Below are 22,617 nucleotides of genomic sequence, written 5' to 3'. Positions count from 1 at the left end.
AGTTCAGATTATTCAATTGTGTAGCCGTGTTTTGAAAACACCCGTTTTTCTTGCTTATGTCATCACTGAACAGATGCCAGCATGTGTTAGCTAAACTTTGGTATTAAGGACAAATCACCAATGCAGGGTTTGATCCTTAATTCATTCCCATTCATCACAGTTAGATCCCCCCAACTTCAAAGCGCCATATGGACCTAATTGTGGTCGCTCCTGGCACACGAGCGACTGAAAGCCGAGGCACCGCCGTACCTCAAGTTTCACTGTACACACCAGCAACAAACCTCGCAGTGAGCCCCTATCGGCGCGCTGTTCGGTGCTTTCCCCTGGGCCGTAACCTAAGGACTTTGATGGACACAGGCATGCAAGAGCAGACTATTTGAAAGGATTAGAGAACTGGAGGTGTGACGTCGAATAAGCATAGGGGAGAAAAAAGGTGGCGGACAGCTGTTTTCATCAAGTCACCGATGAGCTTAAGACATGGGCGGTGTGATTAGGAGACCCTCACCCCCCCCCCCCCCAACGTTTATACTCATCAAGGCCGCGCCACGGCTCGGAGCCACGGCACGCAGTCCGGTGGCAACTTGGAAGTAATCAAAGAGGAGATTTGAGAGAGATGAGTGTCAGGTCATCTGAGGATGAGTGGCTCTGGGCACCAAATGGTGACTTACTGTACAAGGCTTTCAACCGCCCCGTAAAAGGTTAGCGGATGAGTCCATTGTCTGGTCTAGTTAAACCGCTGTCACCCCCCCCCCCCTTCGCAAGATTAGGATGTAAGATGGCACAAAGCAAAGCAGGATTATGAGGTAATGTACTCGGGTCATCTTGTGCCATACTGCTTTAGAAAGTAAACAATTAAGATAGATCTAGTATAAACCCTTGAGGGGAATCCTGTGCTCTTAAGGTAAAAAAGGAACATTTCCATATAAGGCACATGAACCGCATGAACCCTAGCGTCCCTATTCTTGGAAATGTCATAATACGTGAACATTCTGACGCGTTGTGAGCTTGTAGCTATGTACAGTATCACCATTTTTCCGTCAAACAGATTTGGTGTATACGTAGAAAAAGGAGTGGACCCAGTACAGATCCCTGGTGGACCCAGCATAAATAAAGTAAATGACATTCAGGATGGCTTTAAATGTCAATTCTTGTCATATCATTATCCTATTAAGTCAATAGACGCATGCTTGTGTGAGCACAGCTTCAGCACCCTAGAGTCCTATTTGGTTGCCTCGCAATTACAATTCACCAGGAAAAAAAAAAACAGCCCACACCTGTTTCAGAGGGCATCTTCTTCCCCATACATGCAGGGGGACTCAGCTTTGTGTATGAGATTATTCTGCCCCGATGCTTCAGTGTCTCCAATTAGTCCACAGTCCCAGGGCTAAACAGACTTACTTAGCAGCACACGTGGCAAGGAATGCCTTCAGATGTCCTGTCCATAGTCTGGAAGACCTACTATACCTCAGGGGCGGCATTTTCCTTATATATTCTCTTTGTGGCGGAAGGGCATATGCTCTAAAAAAATAAATAATTATACAACAGTATGTCTTAAAAGAAATAAAGAAAGACAGAAAACAGGGCAAAACATTTCCCTGTTCGTGCCCAAAACGAATGAAATGCTTTTTCGTACCGATGTAAGATAATCTAAATACAAACTATAAGCATTATTAAATATAGGGCTTATTACGAAAAACATTTGTATCAAATATCATTGGGTTTGTGATGGGTATATGCAACATCTTGATTTGCTCTCTGGTTTACCATCTTCATCTTCTTGGAAAGACGTCCAGTCGCATTTGAACTTCTCAAAGGAACGTTTCAAACAGGATATCCTGCCATCTGCTGCAGGCAGCACGCTGTTCCAGGAGTCAATCACACTGAGACCTGAGCTGACTGACTGACTGCTTCACAAGGAGCCACATCAATGCCTTTTTTAAAGTAGCCAAAGAAAGAACGTTTTCCTAATCAACTTAAAAGTAGCTTCAGTTATCTGCAGCGAGTTAAGGGACTTAATGAAAACCGGTCCATCAAATGGGGAGGTCTGAAGAAAAGGAAAGAAAGAAAAAAATCTAACTCTTTCAAGTTTGAAGCTGAAACCTGCATTCATATCCTTTCAATGCAGGAACACTTTGCCACACATAAGAGGACTCCCTTTGTCTCCAGACCTAAACAATGAAAGACCTGCCATAGAAAGAAAAAGAAAAGGGGGGAAAACACACACGCACACACACACGTGCGCGCGCCTGCACACGTGCACATTCAGATCCATCATCATCAAAGCTTTTTAAAGCAAATATTTTGGTCGGGGAGCGAAGCAACAAAACCCTAATCATGATGAAAATAATCAAGCTCTACTTTCAACACCTGACTGCGATCACCTCCTGAGGAAAAAGAAGAAAAAAACAACACGCGCTCGGCCTGACAACTGCACAAAAGCAGAGGAGGAACGGGGAGGCGAATGTGAGAAAGGCAGTGGGGTACCCGGCTCGCCAGAATTTGGCACCTGCTGATCACGTGGTGGGACCGCATTGATTTGATTACCCCTCCGAGTTCCCCGCCTCTTCTATACCATACCAGCGGATTGACAATACTCAAAGAAAGTCAATGCCCTGCTGCTCTCCCATGATAAATGTGATGGCTTTGTCTGCCACCGCAGGTTTCTGCTGGCTCAGGTCAATCGCTATTAAATTACAAAAGTCCACCCCTCAAAAGCCGATTGATAGATGGATACCACAAACACACCGACCACAAAGAGCCCTCGCTGCTCGCGGAAAAGGCACAGTGCCCCCCCCCCCCCCCCTTTCCCCCCAGCCCACCCCCGCCAAAAAAGAAGCTCTTTTAGTTTTGTTCATTTGGCCTGGTAGCGTTTCGCTACAAGAGTCATCACATGGCTTTCAAATGCTTGGATGGAGAAGACCTTACACACACACACACATAAACACACCGAGAGAGAGAGAGAGAGAGAGAGAGAGAGAGCGGCGACATATGAATACCTATGCAGGAAAATCATCTGGTATTTCTCCCCTCTGCCATTTGTTTCTCCGAGCGTTTTATATTTTCAAAGAGCTGGACTAACTGTGTTTGGAAAAGGACCGCAGGCATGTTTGAGGGATTGTCGGCCATGCATATAATCGCTTACTTACACTCTGTGAGTTTGCTTTGGATCAGGCAAATTACCATCTGAAAATGAGCTGAAAAACACTCTGGGCGAGAGGCCTGCGTCAGCCATGGCAGCTCACTTTCAGCGTTTCTTTACGCGGGCGAGTACACATGAAAACATGCAGAGGTCCATGCAAACACACACACACACACACACACACACACACACTAAATTAGAAGACGCTCAAAGAAACACAGACGCTCCCCGGTGTTGTCGCATCGGGCTCGCTAATAAGGTAGGAAATACGAAATATGTGTGTCACACGGAAATAACGTCAACAATCATAAGTCTGATCATTGACCACGAAAAATAGGCGATCTACAAGTTTGCAATGCGTCGACACCGTGACACATTGTGAGCCTGTGGATTAGAGTATTTTCCTTGGGCAACAACCAGCGTGCGGCCGGGTATAAGTTCAGGCAATACTCGCTGTGGTGAAAGCTTTAACATGTCACTGCTGAAGCGGTTTGGGGGGCTGTAGGGGTGGAGGGGAGTGAACAGTGAAGCCAATCCACAAACACAAAATGCATGGAGATAGGAGGTTTTTGCCCCGACGATATCAGAGTTGACTGGCTTCACGCAACACACTCGCTGCCCCCTCCGCGAGAGGGAAAGGCCGTAAAATAAAGACTGTGTGACACAATTACTGCAGGCGGGGGTCACAGAAAACACTCACACACGAGTTTCATGGACAAGGCATCTCCTAAGGGGGACTAGGGCCTATAATAATTAGCAATAATATGCCACGAGAGTACGCTCGTAACAATATGTGCACTTGGGTGAGCCTTTCATCTTTTTCCCTCTGTATTCAGTCACCCCTGAGAATGGCATGGCTTGAAAGGAGGCAGCCCCCAAATTGCTGAAAAACTCCATGATGTGTTTATGATTTTATTTTTTTATTTTATGATTTTATTCCAGAAATGCAGAGCACGCCCTCACCCCCCTCCCCTCCCCAAAAAAAACAAAATTATGAGCACGATGGTGTTATTTCATAACGGAATGTCCCGCTGTGGCATGACCAAAACCATATCCCCAGGGGATACACGGTCGGTGGGCTGGCTCTCACACCTGATTTCTGCAAATAATCTCATTCAGGATTAACGTGAACGTCATTGTAATGTTTTCAATGCTGATATTCCCAAAATCCCGGGCCGTGTTATGATCTTGTCGTTTTCATGTGAAGAAGTGGCTGCTGTTAATTTGGACCCTTAATGAGAAACAGAGCCTTCGCTGTGGAGCTCAGGACTTTCCTCGGGCCTGTTTCGCAGTGCATTGTTTTGGAACGGGGCAATAAAAAAGTACCACCCCTCTCCACTGAACCAAGACAACAGTTTATAAAGAGGAACCTGGATCTAATCCTGGATCCACCGGGATTGTTGTTTTTTATAATTCATATGTGCGTATAATTCTATTTGGGAAAAGTCAACTACTGTAGGCAATATAGTAAAGGCAACAAAATTGCGAAATCCTCATTCCAATTCCCATTCAAGTTCAGTACAAACTAGAAAAAGTGCTAGTTGGAGCACAGATATCCTCCACCAGGTCAGGTAGGATATTGTGGCCTCCTGCTATAATAGGCAAATGTGAAAAGGGTGGCATTTCTTCTTAGCCTTTGACCGCAAGTGGACATTCAAATGTTTTTTAGAGAGACGGAGCAAAATTCCACCTGCTGGTGGCGCTAAAACAGGCCAATGTGAAAAGGGTGGGATTTATTCCACGGAATGTGAGTGCAAAATGTCATGTAAATTGATCATGATTTGAGGCATTTTGTGAAAAAACGACAAATCCTGCAAACTTTGTAAGCCAATCGGATGGAATATGGAAAACCGGACAGATCCGTCTTGATCACATGACTATAGGGCATAGCAGTGGGCATGGTTTTCTGGTTCCACTGAAAACCATTCATTGTTCCCATAGAGATTAAAAAGATATTTATATAAGCCTATATATTTTTTAAGCCTAGAATCCAAGTCATCCAGGATCCTGTTGAGTCATGCCCATAAAACCTTCGATTCTGTGAAGAAAAAAGAAAAACGCTAAACAAAAGGAATTAAAAATGAAATTAAATATTGTTTTTTTTTCCCCTCACAGAATCAAAGGTTTTATGGCTTGATTCTAGGCTAAAACAAAATGCATATAAATAGTTTTGTAAATCTCTTTGGGAAACATTAATTGGATATTTTTCAGTGGAACCAGAAAACCACGGCCAATGCTATGCCCTATACAGAGATAATGTGTACCGATGTGCGTGATGTATGGATAAGATCAGTGGAACGATACAGGAAAGGATATATGAGTGCGTTCTAGAAAATTATCTAATTCTAACATGGGAGTGGATGGGAGGCGGGTTTTAGCAGCCACGTGATTTCATGGTTCTTGAATTCATTGGGAACGGTGGTTCCAGTGAACGGTTGTTCCACCCAGACCCACAGGAACGCACCCAGGGTGCCGGCCTGATTCCGGCGAGCTGGCCCGTGTCCGCAACGGTTGAGAAATGACAGAGTTACCGTGTGGGGGTCCCTCTACTGTACCCTCTAATGTACTGTACTGTACTGGCACACCCGAAATCACCATATATACAGTATATGTGTGTCTTTGTGTGTGTGTGTGTTAGGTTGCACACAGGTGGTGAAAAACAACCATGCTGTTTTCGTGCTCAAGACGCACCCAGCCAGCCACCCACACACATAGCTCCGTAAGGGAGTGGTTGCACCACTCAAAAAACACAAAAAACATGTCAAAACATGTGATCGGCGGTATGGGCTTTTGAAAAAAGCACGTCAAAACCCATGATTGGCAGGGTTAGTAATGACGACCTGGAGAGACATGGAGACCCCCGTTAATGAACAAACACACACAGTATAGCAATGTAGCCTCAGAGACCACATGCATTTTCCTTTCAAAACAAAAACGCCTGGCTAGAACCCATTCAATTGTGGCATGCAGGAGCGCTAACGCGTCTCGCTATCTCTGCTGATTACTGATGATCTGCAGCTTTATTCACGCACACATGCACACACAAACTAACTCTCTCTCTCTCTTCTCTCTCTCTCTCATTCAGAGGTTCCCAACCACTGGTAGTACTTAAGCCCCCCTCTGGTGGTACACAAAAAGGAGAAAAAAGACAAAAGTGGAATGAAATTTATATTACTACAGGTAGTTATTCTGACCAAGCAATTGGTTGAAGTAGGCTATCCAACCGTGCTGAAATGAGCATTGCAGCACACCTAGCCGTTAATAGAAGATTTGAGAACGGATTATTCACATTAGAAATATCAGTAGTCACTGATTATTGGCTTAGGAATGGAACAAAAAGGGCAGGTATACGCTCCTGTATTTTAACATCAGTTATTATGGTGGTACTTGGAGAGCTTTTTTCTGAGGTGGAACTTCAGTATAAAAAGGTTTAGAACCGAAGCTCTAATTAATCAGGCTCATCTGCTGCAACTGAGTAGTTTCTACCGGCGGCTCCGGTAGAACTGCATTTGCACTAATCTTGACTTCTAGCGAACATATTTGCAGACCGCCATTAACCGTGCCTTCCTTCACAAACTCTATCAAGCTCTCTGGGCCGGATTAAGCGGCACCCGGGCCTGGTGCTTTTCTTTAATCAGTTGGTACCGGTTGTCCCTCAAAGGCAAAAGGACTGGGGCCAGGGGAGGACGACGATGACACTGACCTTGTGACACAGGGGAATTGCAGGGGGAAGTGGAGCACGCAGCACTTTGGGCGGAGGAGGCCGGCCAGGTTCTTGGGCCGGTGGTCAGGCATCCTCTTCATGAACGTGCCGATGGAGGACAGGAAGGACTCCATGTTGAAAGCGGAGTTGAACGCCACCACATCTGCCACCAAGCTGGGGGTCAGAGTAGAGGAGCAGGAGAGAGGATGAGGGTTCATCTGACTACTTATTATAACCCATTAAAACAGGGAAAACATCTGTGTAATTTTTTATTTTAACAACTTGAACCATATTTTATACTCGTGCAAATGTGTTCAAATCATTGAATATATACATTGTCTATCTCCCATATATTGTCTATCTCCCATATGATTGATTGATTGATTATTTATTTATTTCCGTTTTACTCATAAGGGAAGCAAATATTTGAAGATGAGGGTCCACGGCCAAATACATATAATTTTGGGGGTCCTTGACATGAGAAAGTTTGAGAACCACTGATATAGAAACATTAGTTTTTTTTTTCTGAAAACCGTTAGTTAGAATATATAGAAGACAGAATCAGCAAGTTCTTTAAGACTAGGTTAAGACTTAAACGGTAAGACTACTTTTTTAGATGTTTGGGTTGTTTTCTTACCTTATTATTGGCAAACTATTCCATTCCATGAGTTATTTCACTCAGTTGTGTTGTTTATTAGCAATTTAAGAAATAAAAAATAAGAGTCCATTGACTTCCATTGTAACGGCTCTCAAGTCTCAAAGTAACTTTTTTAGCACAGAAACGAACGCAACAAAAGCTGGAAAACTCATGCGGTTTTATTTTAAATAAAAAATGTCAACTTTGTCTTGTTTTGACAAATTTGTGTAGAAAGAAGATCCGGTAGGTATGCCTACGCCGACCGAATCACTGCTGTTCGCGTTGAGTAAAAAACGATCTGAATGGACCAAAACTGTACACCACTTCCTTATTGGAAACGACGGGATGTAAAAAATGGATTTGATCTCGTCCGCTTGTCACTAAAAACATACACAATGGACGTGTTTGAGGGAGACACTTTAGAAGACACTTTAGAATAAGTGTGTAAAGTGTCTGTGATTGCTCATATGCGAGGTTGCAGCTGGGTGCATCTCAAACAGCGTGGAGACTTCTGTTTACAAACGAAACCTTGCAAGACGTCCCCGCGAGAGTTGGGAACGCCGTAGTACTGCTTCAGTCTATCTCCGACTAAAATAGTAACTTTATAAATCTATCTTAAAAGACGAAAATAAAACCGCATGAGTTTTCCTGATGTCATAAACTGTCAGAATCAGCTTTTGTTGCGTTGGTTCATGTAAAAGAGTGACTTTGAGAGCTGTTTCCCCGTTACAATGGAAGTCAATGAGCAACTTTTTTTTTTTTCTTAAATTGCTAATAAACAACACAACGGAGCGAAATAACTAGTTTGCCCATAATAAAGTAGGAAAACAACCCAAACCTTAAAAACGTGGTCTCACCCTTTAAAGCTGCAATCCTTAGTTAATGAATAAAACATAATTTTAACCAAACTGTATGTTAGAGTCCCCCAAGGATGAAAAGGAAAGTCTACTATAGTATGAGGGGGTGAACGCTAGGGCTACATGACCAGATATCTTCTATCTTACTGTATATAATGTGCCTATGGGTTCACACAAAACATCATAAGTCAATATTGCATTTTCTTTACTGGGCAAAGTGTTCTTATTTTGAAGTCAACCAATCTATGTCCAATTGTCCATATCGTTTCCTTTTGCAATGTTAATATTTTGCATGTTGACGTTCAGCCATAGTGCATGCTCTCCTGTCAGTCCTGTGAGGGTATAGAGTGTGTACATGATGGAAAACAACTCTACCATACCATTTTTCTGACGTTTAGAACTGAACTGGCCTGGGGGTATGTTAATATAACTACCGGTAACACAACTGCACTGGTTGCAGTTGGTCTACCTGCTCTAAATCCTGTGTTGGAATAGAACCATTGGTATTGCATGAATGTACTAGTACGTAGTTCTGAAAGTGAGGTCAGCAGACCCTCTGTGTTACTTGAGGGGGTTTCAAATGGATCCTTACAGGTGTGAAACTCTGAGAGAGTGCAAATGGAACCAAATGGGGTCCGGAAATAGCAGATCAGCAAGCTATACGTTGTGAGCTTGAGATCTGCTATTTACCGGCCACGGCCGAGTACAAATTGGGGCTTTTTGCTCAGGCGCTGCAAGTGTTCATCAGTGGCCCCTAAATGGGACCCCCGTTCTCTTTCATTATAAAAGGCAGACTGCATTATAATTCAAATTAGCCGAGCAATCTGGCTTCAATCCAATCAAACGTCTCTTAATGATCCATTCGCTTTGAGTAGCATATTATTTAATGTTGCCATATTTGACTGGCTTAATGACATTAAACTAGATGGAGTGCGCCACGCGGAGCTGAGTTATTGACATGTTGCCCTATGCAGATCAACAACAATCAGTTTTCTTTTAGAGTGCCTCTCTCTTTACTGTTAGCCCTCTGATTAATGACAACGCCGCCGCCACGACAAGAGTGACTTCAATTACCCAGAGAGCATCATGTCGGGCCACAGTAATTAACCAATCATGTGCGCCCTGACATGCTCATTAAGACAAACTATTACAGTTGAGTAGTGTGTTTCTTTTCTCTGTGTACAAACAAATAGGGTAATTATGCGTACGCTTAATTTTCATTGTTTATTGCTCCCGCTTATTGTTACTTGGGACAGTTCCACTTTGACATCTCTCTCTCTCTCTTTTTTATGAGCTTAAAAGCAAGAGCTGCATTATGATAATGGATATGCAGACAGACATGAAACAGGCCCTGTTCTCTCTTCTTCTGTTACCATGAGAACCTGTACTAAAAATATAATGCCTAACTTATAGTCTGCAACTCAACGGTGTCTGTGCTGCACATCAAAAACAGCCGATATACAAGCTCACAAAGTGGTGCGATGCGCCACGTTGTGAGTCGAACTATCAACGTGGTGCGACGTGTCTGATGAGCTTGTAGATCGGCTATTTTCGACGAGCGACACAGAGCGAGCAATGAAGTATATATAAACCATGGCTTAAGTTTGGACAAATTTCTTGTTGTTTTTTTACCATGAGAGGACCTGGTTGTAGCCATACTGGAAGTCTCTCTCCTGGTCCTTGCGGACTGGATAGACCAGCTGGTTCTCATGGAAGTAGAGGATCTTCTTGAGGCCTGCCAGGTCGGGGCGGAGGGCCATCAGCTCACAAAGGTTCAGAACAGAGCTGGCAAACAGCACCCTGTGAAACGAACAGAGTTAGTGATGTGGGCTTGAAATAACAGAGAATTAAAACCATTCCAAAATTTGGCTGCGATGGCTGCCTTGGGTCCTTTCTCAGTTTATCAGCCCCCCTCTGGCACATCAGAGATCATTTGGAAGTCCTTTTTAATTCCAAAAAACCCAAATGTCTGCTTAGTTAAAGTGACAGGTAATTACTGGAATCCGCCAGATATCATGGCCACGTTGGATGAAAAGCTAGTTTTTGTTTTACAGTGAATACAGAAACGTCAGGCCTTGTCTCATGTTAGCAAACACTTGGAAAACCACCTATGTCAAACTATCTGTTGACAGCCAAATATTCCTGTCATCCATCAGGTATGTCAGATTACACCGAAAGCAATCACTCAAACCAAGGGATAAGCCGGATTTTCGGCACACCGCTATGACGTGCAGAAAATAGGCGATCTACAAGCTCACAAGGTGCTGTTGTGAGATTGGTTATTTTCTGCACACGCCACCATTGTATTTTCATAATGTTGCTGATGTGGGTGGGGTCCGTGGGTACCTTCAGGATGCTCAGTGACAACATAGAAGGTAGGTGTGTTTCTCTGCCCACGTTCTTTTTTTATTTTTACAGGCATGTGTTCAGGTGATTTTATCCGGGTTGAGTGATAAAACAAATCCCATACTCCCACAATGGTATGCAATGCAATTATCACTGGACCATTCTCACATGTCCCAGGAATGGGTGGACCATGTTTGTGTTTTGGGGGAATATTTTTAAATAATACCCATTGTTCACAGATTTCAAATTAAAGAAGAGTACCTCAATTATATCGGGTAAAATATACCCAGGTTTAGTGATGGTGTGACAAGATTAAGGTTTAGTGTTCTAGGGTTAAACCCATGTTTGTTTCAGAGGTGTCAGTGATGGGGTCGCCCCTCGCCTCCCTGGCAGATGACGCCACGTTCTGCACGTCAGCAGCAGCGTTCTGTAGACATATCATACATCTTCTGTGCCGTTTAGCCGTTCTGCTACGCAGAGAAATAAGAGGGGGGGGGGGGGGCTTTGAAGTTGTCCATCTCCCTAAGTGACCCCATCCACCACCATCCTCCTCCTCCTCCTCCTCCTCTTCTTCTTCAAAACTTGGCTCAGCTCTTCATCAGTGAGTCAATTTTTTCCTTCTTTCTTTTTTTGCAAACCCACGAGCGAAGGCGCTTTGATGTGGCGGTGGGTCCACGAGCCACCGTTACGATCATGTCCCTCCCCCCGCGTGCCTTTCAGACCTGGGATTAGCCCAATTTCCTGGCCCCACTCGGACCCTTCGATCAAACCCTAAAAAGAGGCCTGCAGGACCGCATGTAACAGGAATCACCCTCACCCTCTAAACTCCTCGGTAATGCAGCGCTCTGACTCAAACCAGATGAGACTTCTCTATTTTTACCTTTTTTCCCTGCCAAGAATAGTCCGGTGGGACATCCTGTGTAGTTAAGAATTAAGACGCTCAGACCTGCAAGAATTACTTAAGGGATCCGTGGCGCGAAACGCAGTCAGGGAAGATTTGCTTTAACCTCTCTTGTGAATAAATGTACTAATTATTTTTAGTAATATTATAATTTTAAGTGTACTATTATGTTCTTGTTCTTGTTGGAGAGGGAGTAAAGTGGATTTAAAAACTACATAACCGAATGTGGTGATCAATGAAATTTGATAAGACGTTTTTGTAAGAGAAAGAGTAATGGCACAAAACAAACATTTTTCAAAGTGCCGTTTCTATTATGTCATTATTATAAGCACAGAAAATATTTATACTTTTCAAAATAAGTGCAAATAGCAGATCTAAAAGCTCACAGACTAGTTTGGTTTGTCTGCCAGTCAGTTTGTAGATTGACCCATTAAAACCAGGAAAGCATCTGTGCAAGTTTAGTATAGCTTTGGCAATTCAAAAATAGCAGTTCTACAAGCTCAAAGCACATCGCTGCGGACTTGTACATCTGCTAATTTCAAACATTTTTCAAAAACCTGAAAAAGAATCGTGTACTGTAAGTGAATTATAAAATAGTTTGAGAACTACTGATTTAGAAGGCATTTGTAGAATCAGGCTCAGGCCTTAACTGGGTTAAACGATGCTATCTATCAAACGACGAAGCACCACGCTGTTGAAAGTGATTCAGATCATCTGTAGGCTCCAGTGTGCAGCATGCAGCATACCAACCTAACCACTCACTCACTACAGATGTCGTCTACCTGTGTCTTCATTCTGTCTGGTGACCTTTTCACGTTGGAATTCCACTCTACTGAGACTGATCATCAGTCGCCCACCCCTCTCTCTCTCTCATATTAATTTGTTTCAGAGATGACAAAGCGGGATTAAAGCCAGATAACTAGCTTACACAACATACACCGACAGTACGTGGGCGGTGTGTGCGTGCGTACGTGCGTGCGTGCATGTGTGAGTGCGTGAGTGCGTGCATGCGTGCGGAAGAACAGGTGCATATTTCTACCATTAATATCACTACCAGTAACTTTATACAGAACGTCTAGTAAATGGGCCTGTCTAAGAACAATCTATAAACCATAAATAACATTAATTTTCTTAAAACTATATGTCAAAGTATCCTTGAAGATTCAACACTGAAATGAGTACTCTGTCACACATATTTGTAGTAAAAACGTTAAAAACTTGACCAATGGTGACAGGTGTGTAGGAGAACACGGAAACTCAAATGTAAAAAGAAAGTTATCCTGCAAATGGTCTGCAACATGCAACAAATACTTTAGCAAACTGGACATGAGTTGCCTCTATTGGTGCACTCTTCATTCTACACCAAATCTCTTCTTAGCCAAAAATACCTGATCTAAACGCTTGTAGATCTGCTATTTTTGAGAATGTTCCACCCAGAATAGAGATATTGGGGGTTCAAGAAGTGGTTAATGATCAATGTTTCAGTCCTGGAAAAGAAAATGAATGAAAAGGTCTAAACGACTAGAACATTGTTCATTTGTAGATTCCAGACCGTGTGCTGCATCAATCTCTTTTCACAGTGGTAATAAATAAGGGTTGCCTACAATCCACAAAAAGGATATAAATATAAAAATGTAAAAAAAAATCTAAACGCTCATAGCATTATTCCTTCTTTGGTCTATATACAGTATAGTTGCGTTTCTAATGTGACTCTGCCTCATCAAAATGTGCAGCCCCAATTGTGGTGGTGGTGAGCCACTTGGGAGAATCTATTGTGCGGGCATATTAGATCACCTAATGTTCCCTATTCTCTGGAGGAATGGATGCTGCAGGACTGAGGGGGGGAGAGACTTCATCAAAACTGAGAGGGAGGATATAAACCTCTGTGCAGCTAAATGGCTGAGTTTAGGTTTAGCACAAAACCTTTTTTTCAAAAGCCTGATATGAAGGATGAGTCATTGGTATCATGCTGGTCCTTCCCCGTTGATAGGAGTGAAAACTAAAAACAACAGCATAACATTGAGGAGGAGAGTGAAAGGCCAAGGCCCTGCAGCAGCGATATCTATGTCTCATGAATACCACTACTTGTGTACTACAGTCAAGACATTATGTTATGGCTTCAGTTTCAGGAGTGATTCAAGTATTGCTCTTAACCCATTCTGGGCGGGAACCCCTTTTGGTGTTATAACCCATCTGGACGGGAACCCATCTTGGGGTTCTGTACAGTATGTACAGTATTAAAAAATTACAAATATTTGATGCTGCTATATAAATATTTGACATTTTTCACAAAACTTAGGTCAGGATTTAGAAGGCTATTTAGAATCGGCCTCGGTCCAAAATGGGGTGGCTTCCACAGGCTTCCTCAAATATCAGTGTACTATAGCAATAGGGAATGGTGTTCCCCTCCCCCTCACTAGAGCTCAATACTCAACACTGTCAAGAAGTGAATATTTTCAACATTATAAAAAATAAAAAAGCTGATCTACAAGCCCACAACGCGTCGCAAGATTGTAGATTGTCTATTTAATTAGTAGTCACAGAATATGTATCTCCACTACGATCGACCCACAGATCGCTGATAATCAGAGCTTTCACTGTGCTTTGGCTTTTCTTTTCTTTTTTATCAAGACTGGATCATCACCTACTGTAGATCTGCAACTCCAACTCGACCTCAAACCCCAAACTCTTATATCTCCATATATGGAGCTAACCTGTTCTGACATTCCTGTTGATCCGTCCCCACCCGTCCTTCCTCTTCGATGTCTCCCTTTTTTTTCTTCAGAATTTTTATCCTACGATTTTGTAACCCATTTTTCCACCCAGTGTCAATTATCTAATGTAATCCTGGGCTCTATACTCTACCTCTTCTTTCCATGCATGACAAGTCCAAGCTGCTTCTTTTCACCTGACAGGGGGGAGTTTCCCTGGTTGGACGTAGCACGTGGAAGGAACACGTTATTCCTTTCCCCTCCATCAGGCGCCCGGCTGGCCAGGAGGAGGCAGTATAGCGACCAGGATTACTGCATGTTTTTTGTGACGACACGGGGAGAACATGCAAACTCCACACAGAAAGGCCCTTTCGGGCATGGGCACTGATATATGATCTCCATATGTGGAGCTGAACTGTTCTGACATTCCTATTATGTTGATCATAAAACCCTGTACACTCAAGACACGCTCCATATATGGCCAGTACAGAATTCATTCCATATGTTGATCTGACCCCCCATGCCAAAGCGCCAGCGCTTGCCCAACAGTCTGCCATCACCCAGGTGGATGCGTGCACGTCTGCACGACCTCGCCTTAAAGGGCATCCACAGGCTGTCTTACTGGTTATTATTATTGTAATATAATAAGGAAAGACAGCAGTTTAGACTTGTAGATACAGTACATACACAAACATAGAATACTCTTCTGTATACAGTATAGCAACAGTAGTAGGCTACCTGTATGCAGGACTGGCTGGTATGGCCTGCATGAAGTGGAGGGCAGCTGTCCTGGCCCTCCAGTGCCACTTCTTAGCGGGCAGCGTGTACGCCACACAGCCCTCCACATTGTCCCTGAGCAGGTCCACCAGCTGCTTGTGGGACCCTCCGTAGAACGCCTCCACCAGTAGCACGCTCATGGAAGGTGAATTCCGGGACTGAGGAGTGATGTGGCGAGGGAGGAGGATTAGTAGTCCATACATTAAAACATGTATTATTTTGCAGATGGACAAAATGCATTGCTTAGAGAAATGTGTGAGGCACAGTTAGAGCTCAGTACAAAAAAAAGTTGGATTTGTGCTGCAATTTCCTGTGGGACAAAAGAATGTCTAAACAAAACAACATATTTGTTTATCTAGAATTCAAAATCTGTGGCAATTTGTCCCATTATAGAAACATATTTTGTGTCCCCAAAAATGCCATTATAGGTCCTATTTGGTATGTTAAGGGCTCCAATGTTCCTGTGAAAGAGGAACAGATCGAGTCGTAAGCAAAGGTTTGGGTGAATGAAGGGAAAAGGAGTCATATAAGGCTTACGGTATTAAGACATACTGGCTTTCTAGAGCAATCTTTCTTCCAATGAAATTTCCTCCACCATGATTTCCAGTCTACATCTATGGTACACGCAGTTCTCCATCTTATTCTTCCATTTAGTTGCCCACAATGGGGAGTAATGTATTTGCAGCACTCAGCAATCGCCCACAGACTTTTCAATCAGTCAATATCTTGGTCCCTCCAGCTCTTAAATGCAAGTCATATCTCAAGTAGGAAATGAGCTGTGCAATCGTATTTTTCCGACATGGTGAAACACTGGGTGGCTGACTGTTAGTGGATGAACAGAAAGGCTATCCGGATGGCTTTTAAACTCTAGGTTAAACATTGGTTAATGTAAATACAAAGATTACTGGAAATGCTAGGCCCAGCTTGACCTATTGTAATAAAACAGCCTACGGTACTGGTGAATGGTGCACAATCAAAACCTTATGTGGGAGACATAGAAGTGATGTGGCTCAGATTAAACCTGGCAGTCAATGAATCCACAGCAGTCAACGGACTGCATCTGTGACTGCAGCAATTCATACTGCAATTCAACATGGGGTGCAACAGTAAGTAAATCGAACAAATCAATTTAGTCGACTATACAAAAATCTATTTTAACAAGCAGAAATTCAGAAAGTAAGTTCTACAAGCTCACAACGTGTCACATGACGATCTGAGCTTGTAGATCTGCTATTTGTGCAGAACACCACTGTACGACGAAGTAGATAATATTTAAGCGATTATCAGAATAATCAATATATTCAATTAATTATATAATTAATAATATATATATATAATTATAAAATAGAATAATTCCTCAGCAGAAAATCGATAGTTGCAGCCCTAAATTCAACTGAACAACAAAACAAAAACTAACGACATTAAACACCTTTCAAGGTTCACTGGAATCACAATTTTAACTCCGTCATCTCGGATGAATTTTACCAACAGACGGACAACTGACGAGAAATCTCTTCTCACACCTATTACCTTTCGGCCACTGTTGCTTCAAAGGTGGAAGGTTGTTGATACCTTTTTCCCCCACGTCAGAGATGACACAAAGGGGTTAATGTCACCACTCACCCCACTCATCCACACGACACGCACACAAGCACACACACACACGCACACACCAGGGAATCCCCATGTCAGTATACCACTCAGGAATTAATAACAGCAGAAAAGCCACTGTATACACCGACAACTCATTTCACAACCCCGTGTTAAGGAGGCTCAGATAGGCTTAGTCACCGAACCGAGACACCGGTTCAGTCTGAAAACTGAACTAAATGAAATGATAATGTTATTGGAACGTTTCGCCTTTTGCTCTTTTCACAAATTTCGGATTTAGTTTATCTTCTTACTGCCTGCTGATATTGGTTGTTGTTGTTTCCTCGTTGTGCAGTCATCTAACCATAACATGATTCTATGTTCACACAGGGACATGCAAAAGGTGAATAGATGCACCGCTACAGTGTATTTGTAGCTGTTGTAGCTTTTGCAGCAGCTACAAACGTTGGATGCATCTTCATGTCTCTGGCTTCCATTGACAATGAATGGTAGACTGTAGCTTTGAATCTGCCCGTGTGAACACAGTCACACAGACAGTCAGACACTACTGCTGAGGCTATTGCTGCAGTCAACATCTTTCCCTTGCCAAATTGATACACTAAAGTGTTGCACATGAAACTGATTTTATATACCTATTTCCTAATGCTATATTTTAAATGCCGGCTATGTTTTCCATCTGCGCAATAAGCATTTCTGCCTTCCATGGTGCCAGCATCCATTGTTATTTCTTTAAATCATGCACCTTAAAATTGACTTTGTATATTTGATTTGACTGTGAGCCCTCCTGAATTTGACTTTGACTGAATCTGTAATGTTGAGAGAGAACTTCACCCAGTCTTCTACACCTGTCCTGCATGGATATATCACAATAAAGTATATACTGATTCTGAAATACATAACTGTATGATGACAATACTTCATGACTGCTTCACGACTGTGTTTTGCCTATAACCCTCAGACCTCACATAACGCACATGCACATAGACATGCATACGGCATATATGGACGCAGACACACACACGTACAGAATACCCTGAAGGTACAGTAGGGATTTCATGCATAAATACTGGGATTTACGTACACACAGGCCAAGATAAAGTCAAAGAAGGAAGCCGGGCGCTTGCTGCTTCACTTAAATGCATAAAGACGTCACAGTGAGGACCAATCGAGACCGTTCAAGTCGTCACCAGGAGCGCTGCCCCCCCCCCCCCACACACACACACACACACGGTGCCCCTGGGCCAGAGAGCAGGCGCAGGGCCTGGATGGGATTGCAGTGACCGCCGACAAACAGATCGCTGAAGCGTGCGTGCCAGATTCCGACACCTCCCTTTTGGTCCCTTCGGCCATTCAGGGATTGTGTGTATGCACGCTTCTTGCAGGATCTGTGTGTGTGTGTGTGTGTGTGTGTGTGTGTGTGTGTGTGTGTGTGTGTGTGTGTGTGTGTGTGTGTGTGTGTGTGTGTGTGTGTGTGTGTGTGTGTGTGTGTGTGTGTGTGTTTGGGGGGGGGGGGGGGGGGGTATCATCTTGGATGGGGCCTGACAGGGAGGAGCCTGGAACGGTTATGTTCTCATGGAGGGCTTATTTCTCCTCAACATGTGATCAGATGGAATATTTCCTCCAACACCAGAGCTGTGTGGAGAATACGTTAAATCAGGTCTGAGCTATAAGGCTGGCCGAGTCCATCCAGCACTGTCCAGAAGATAGCCTAAATAGCCTAATTAAGCAAGAAGTTGAAGGCTAACAAAAAAGGTATAGCGGTCGCCGGTCCTTGACTTTTACCAATACACACAAATAGGGTACATAAATATTAATTGCGAAGCTAATTATAATTGTATGAGGCCTAGATATCAAAGAGCTGTCATGGGGTTATTGTTCATGTCTGGTAAAAAAGAGATAGCACTATGCATACCTCAAGAATATTAAATGCCTACAGAAAAATTATTTAAATTAGCAGAGAGAGAGAGAGAGAGAGAATAGCAAAATAGGTTGGTAAAACGTGTTATTATCCCCCTTAGATAAAAAAGCATGAGTCCTAAGCTACTTGAAAGGAGTCAATTATTTATGATTGAAACATCTTGGGAGCAGAAGGGCCAATCTGAAACAGCCTACATACCTAATGCGTCTAAAAATACCTCAGGACATCTGAGGGGCTCGTTTTTTCTTTTTTTTCTTCCTCATTCCACATCATTGGTGCAATGAATTAGAGATACTCGTAAAGAAAATCAAGATTGCCTCAAGACTGGCGTGATTACACAAGGATCAAGCAGGAAAAAAAAACACTGACTAATATTGTGTGCTAAAAACCTTTTAATTCAGTGTTCTCATGGCAGGCCTTTCAGTTTGACAATGCAAATTTAAGCAGCTTCGCACATCACGGCAAGGAACGTGTAATGCTATTCATAACTCCTTTGATCTCATATTAGAAAAGGGGAGGAAGCTCACATTTTCCACGGATTAAGGTTTCAAAGCGGTGAAATGAGTGAGAAGTGACTTTCCTTCTTTTAACTCAATTTGGGCGGGAACCCCTTTTGGTGTTTTAAACATTATGTTGTCATTTAGCTATTGAAAAATAGCAGATCTAAAAGCTCATAGCGCGCCACTCGGTGGCGCGCTATGAACTTGTAGGTCTGCTATTTTTTTTTTAATCGTGAAAATATTTATTTCAGAAAACTGGAGGATTTAGAAGATTTCTTTTACATTTTGAGGTCAGGCCTAAATGGATTAATTGAGGGAGTCGTGCCCTTGTACTTCACAAGCACTGGCTTTATGTGAAAGCTAATCATTTAAGGATCCACTGAATGAGACTGCAGCTATAATTACAGACGCATGGACATGTGCTAATCTCCCCCTGCATGGACGGGGAGAGGGGCTGTGATGGGTACAATAGCCTGGAAAATGAAAAGGTCCGACTTCTCTGATGAAGAGAACTATACAGGCTTACTGTCTGTCTGACGGGAGCGCTCGGAATATTAGGTCAACTTCCTGAGATGCACTTCCGTTTTGCATGATCCATTGTATTGAGGCGTAATAGAATTTTCTTTTTTTTATGCCTGCAACTTTCTGCATTCATCTACAACCCGGTGGCATAGCAACACTGAAATATAATGGATATGAAAATAATATATATATGAATTGTCATCACACACACACACACACACACACACACACACACACACACACACACACACACACACACACACACACACACACACACACACACACACACACAACAATGCTGTCCAACAGACAAGTTCTCTGATATGTCCCCATTTACCTAACCCTAGAACATAAAATGTCCAGTAGTTGGTTGGTTGGTTACAGTGGTATAACAGTAAAGTGACAATTTAAGGACTTTTAAGACCTTTTTATTAATACCGAAAGAAAAGTAAAGAAAAACAGAAAACACCATTACTGCATCAAAAGTAATCAAGTGAATATACTATAGGAACTGGTCAAACATTGACCAAATTGTCAAATAATATAAGAAAGAGGCAAAAAAAATTGAAAATAGACGATCGGCTATTTTCAATTTCACAATATGTATCTGTGGAACCGAGTCAAACAAAATGTTATGTCTCGCCCAGGCCGTAGCGTAACGGTCTGGGCACCGGACTGGTGATCCAGTCGCGGTGTGCCGCGGGTTCGACTCCCGAACCCGACACGGCCTTTACCGCATGTCATCCCCCCATCTCTCTCCCGTTTCCTGTCAGCCTACTATCTGTCCCTTAAAAAAAAAATCAATAAAAGGCGTAAGCCGCAAAAAAAAAAAAAAAAAAAAAAAAAAAAATGTTATGTCTCAACTCCTACATTCCCAGTGCTCGTCAGGGTGAGGGGGTCCCCAGTTCAAATATATATGATTATTTTGCACTGTACTACAGTATAACAGTGTTCCATTCAACTCATACATTAAAGGTTGAGAAGCACTGTACTACAGTATAACAGTGTTCCATTCAACTCATACATTAAAGGTTGGGAACCACTGTACTACAATATAACAGTGTTCCATTCAACTCATACATTAAAGGTTGAAAAGCACTGTACTACAGTATAACAGTGTTCCATTCATACATTAGGCCTACTGTATTGCTGAGGGCATATTAAGGGTGACAGCACGTCATCCACTGTTTTAGTAAAAAATGATTACATGCAGCCCCTTGTCAATTATACAAGGAAACAGTGACACAAAAAACAGTTTTGCCTACCCATCACAACGCATAACCACATTAGGCCTGCTGTCCCTATTCTGGGCATTTTGTTATAGGAGAAAATCCTCAAAAATAGCCCGGGCCTAAGTGCTTAATTCATAGCTTGTCATACGTCCGCGTCACATGCCGAAGATGGAGGATCCACAAGCCCACGAAGCATTGCGCGGGAGACGCGCTGGGGGCTTGTAGATCGAAACCCACCGTACAACGAGGTATAATTCAGGCCTAAGTGGTTAAAGGATGATAATTGAATATATTAAAAATAAATAGAAAAAACATTGTGATAAACCACAACGGGAATGGTCTGACGTAGCCAGACGATCAGATCTAAATTCAATCCATGGGCTAAAACGGTATTGGGAAATACAAATAATAATTATAATAATAATAACAACAGCAATTTGGCCGAAAACCAAATACTGAAAAGCCGAATATGATTAAAATTATCTTTTTTACTACCATTGCTTTACCTTAAAGCTACCTGATTATGGCAAAAGACATGACTATGGAAAAACTTAACTTAAATAATAATCACTATTATGGGTCCATAAAACATTTATTCAGCACTTTTGAATGCATTAATTGCATACACTATTTGGTGATATATTTTCTGCCTATTCGGGCCGAAACCGAACAGGCAGAAAATTCATTTTTTGCCATTTTCGGCCAAATATTTTCTGCGGCCGTATATACGGTGCATCACAAATGCTTCATCCTATTGCAGAGGTTTTCAACTGGTGGTCCGTGGACCACTGGTGGTCCGTGAAGGTATTGCATGTGGTCCCTGGCCATGCATTTAGTATTTTTTTTATCGACCACTAGTTGGGAAATGAACTAGTTCATTAAGTGACCTGGTGATGTATGATGACATCAATGTCAGTTACTGGGAAGTCGGATGTCAAGAACTTCCACAGAAAGGGAGTTTGAATTTCAAGGGAAAGTGAACCGGATTGACTGGTTGAGTCTATTAGGAAATGTCAAATGTGCCCATATAATCATGCAATCGCATGTGTCTGCCATCTATGAGTTTAATATGGAAGGTTAAGAGAACAGAGTAAAAGGAATAGCTCCGGACGACTAGAATATGCCAGTTAAATTATATTGACTGTTAAGGGCTTGATTTAATTCACCTCAAATGAACAAATTTGATATTATTTTTTATATCCCCTCACCCAACTCAACAGTGGTCCCCAGGTTGATTCTTAGTTAGGGTGGTGGTCCCCAGGTTGATTATTAGTCAGCGTGGTGGTCCCTGGTTCATAATCAGTTGAAAACCCCTGTCCTATTGTATTGCATGTCAAAAGTAGCACCATCTGTGTGTACTGTGTGTACTGTGTGTACTGTGTGCAAGAAATACTCACAGGAGGTGTTTTTGATGGTGAATCTGGCCTTGCAAATACACTCTCCAAGAACTGTCATGAAAGAAGAAGAAGAAGGCCTACTGAATACTGATCATCAACATTCAACACATTTGGAATAAAACTTTGAGATTGCAATCTTACTTCTACTATAATTAAAATAAACTGGGATAACACACACACACACACACACACATTGTAATTTCTACTATTGCTTTCATCAGGGTGTGCTCAGCCTCAGATCCAGGACATTTCATCCTCAGTAGTTGAAACATGTGGTTGCAATATAAATCACGGCCACCAGTGGAACGGAACGCATTGTTACGGAGCAGCACTCCCAACAAGGAGGATTCTGAGGAAATATTCATT

At 42.6% G+C, this 22,617-nt stretch overlaps 1 protein-coding gene across 1 annotated transcript in view; it reads right to left on the bottom strand.

The window, feature by feature from the left end:
• Positions 1–22,303, bottom strand: part of gtdc1 (glycosyltransferase-like domain containing 1) — a 51,320-nt gene extending 29,017 nt beyond the window's left edge. Inside the window, exons 1-4 of the mRNA XM_083776279.1 lie at positions 22,252–22,303; positions 15,033–15,229; positions 9,969–10,136; positions 6,843–7,016 (exon numbers count right to left, since the gene is read on the bottom strand). Of these exons, the coding sequence (XP_083632405.1) occupies positions 6,843–7,016; positions 9,969–10,136; positions 15,033–15,211 (521 nt within the window). The 5' untranslated portion in view covers positions 15,212–15,229; positions 22,252–22,303. The remainder of the gene's footprint in view (positions 1–6,842; positions 7,017–9,968; positions 10,137–15,032; positions 15,230–22,251) is intronic.
• Between the last annotated feature and the right edge of the window lie 314 nt (positions 22,304–22,617).

This window comes from Protomyctophum parallelum, assembly GCF_964188405.1.
Source record: "Protomyctophum parallelum genome assembly, chromosome: 11".
NCBI lineage: Eukaryota > Metazoa > Chordata > Actinopteri > Myctophiformes > Myctophidae > Protomyctophum > Protomyctophum parallelum.
This window is presented reverse-complemented; position numbering and strand designations above follow the sequence as displayed.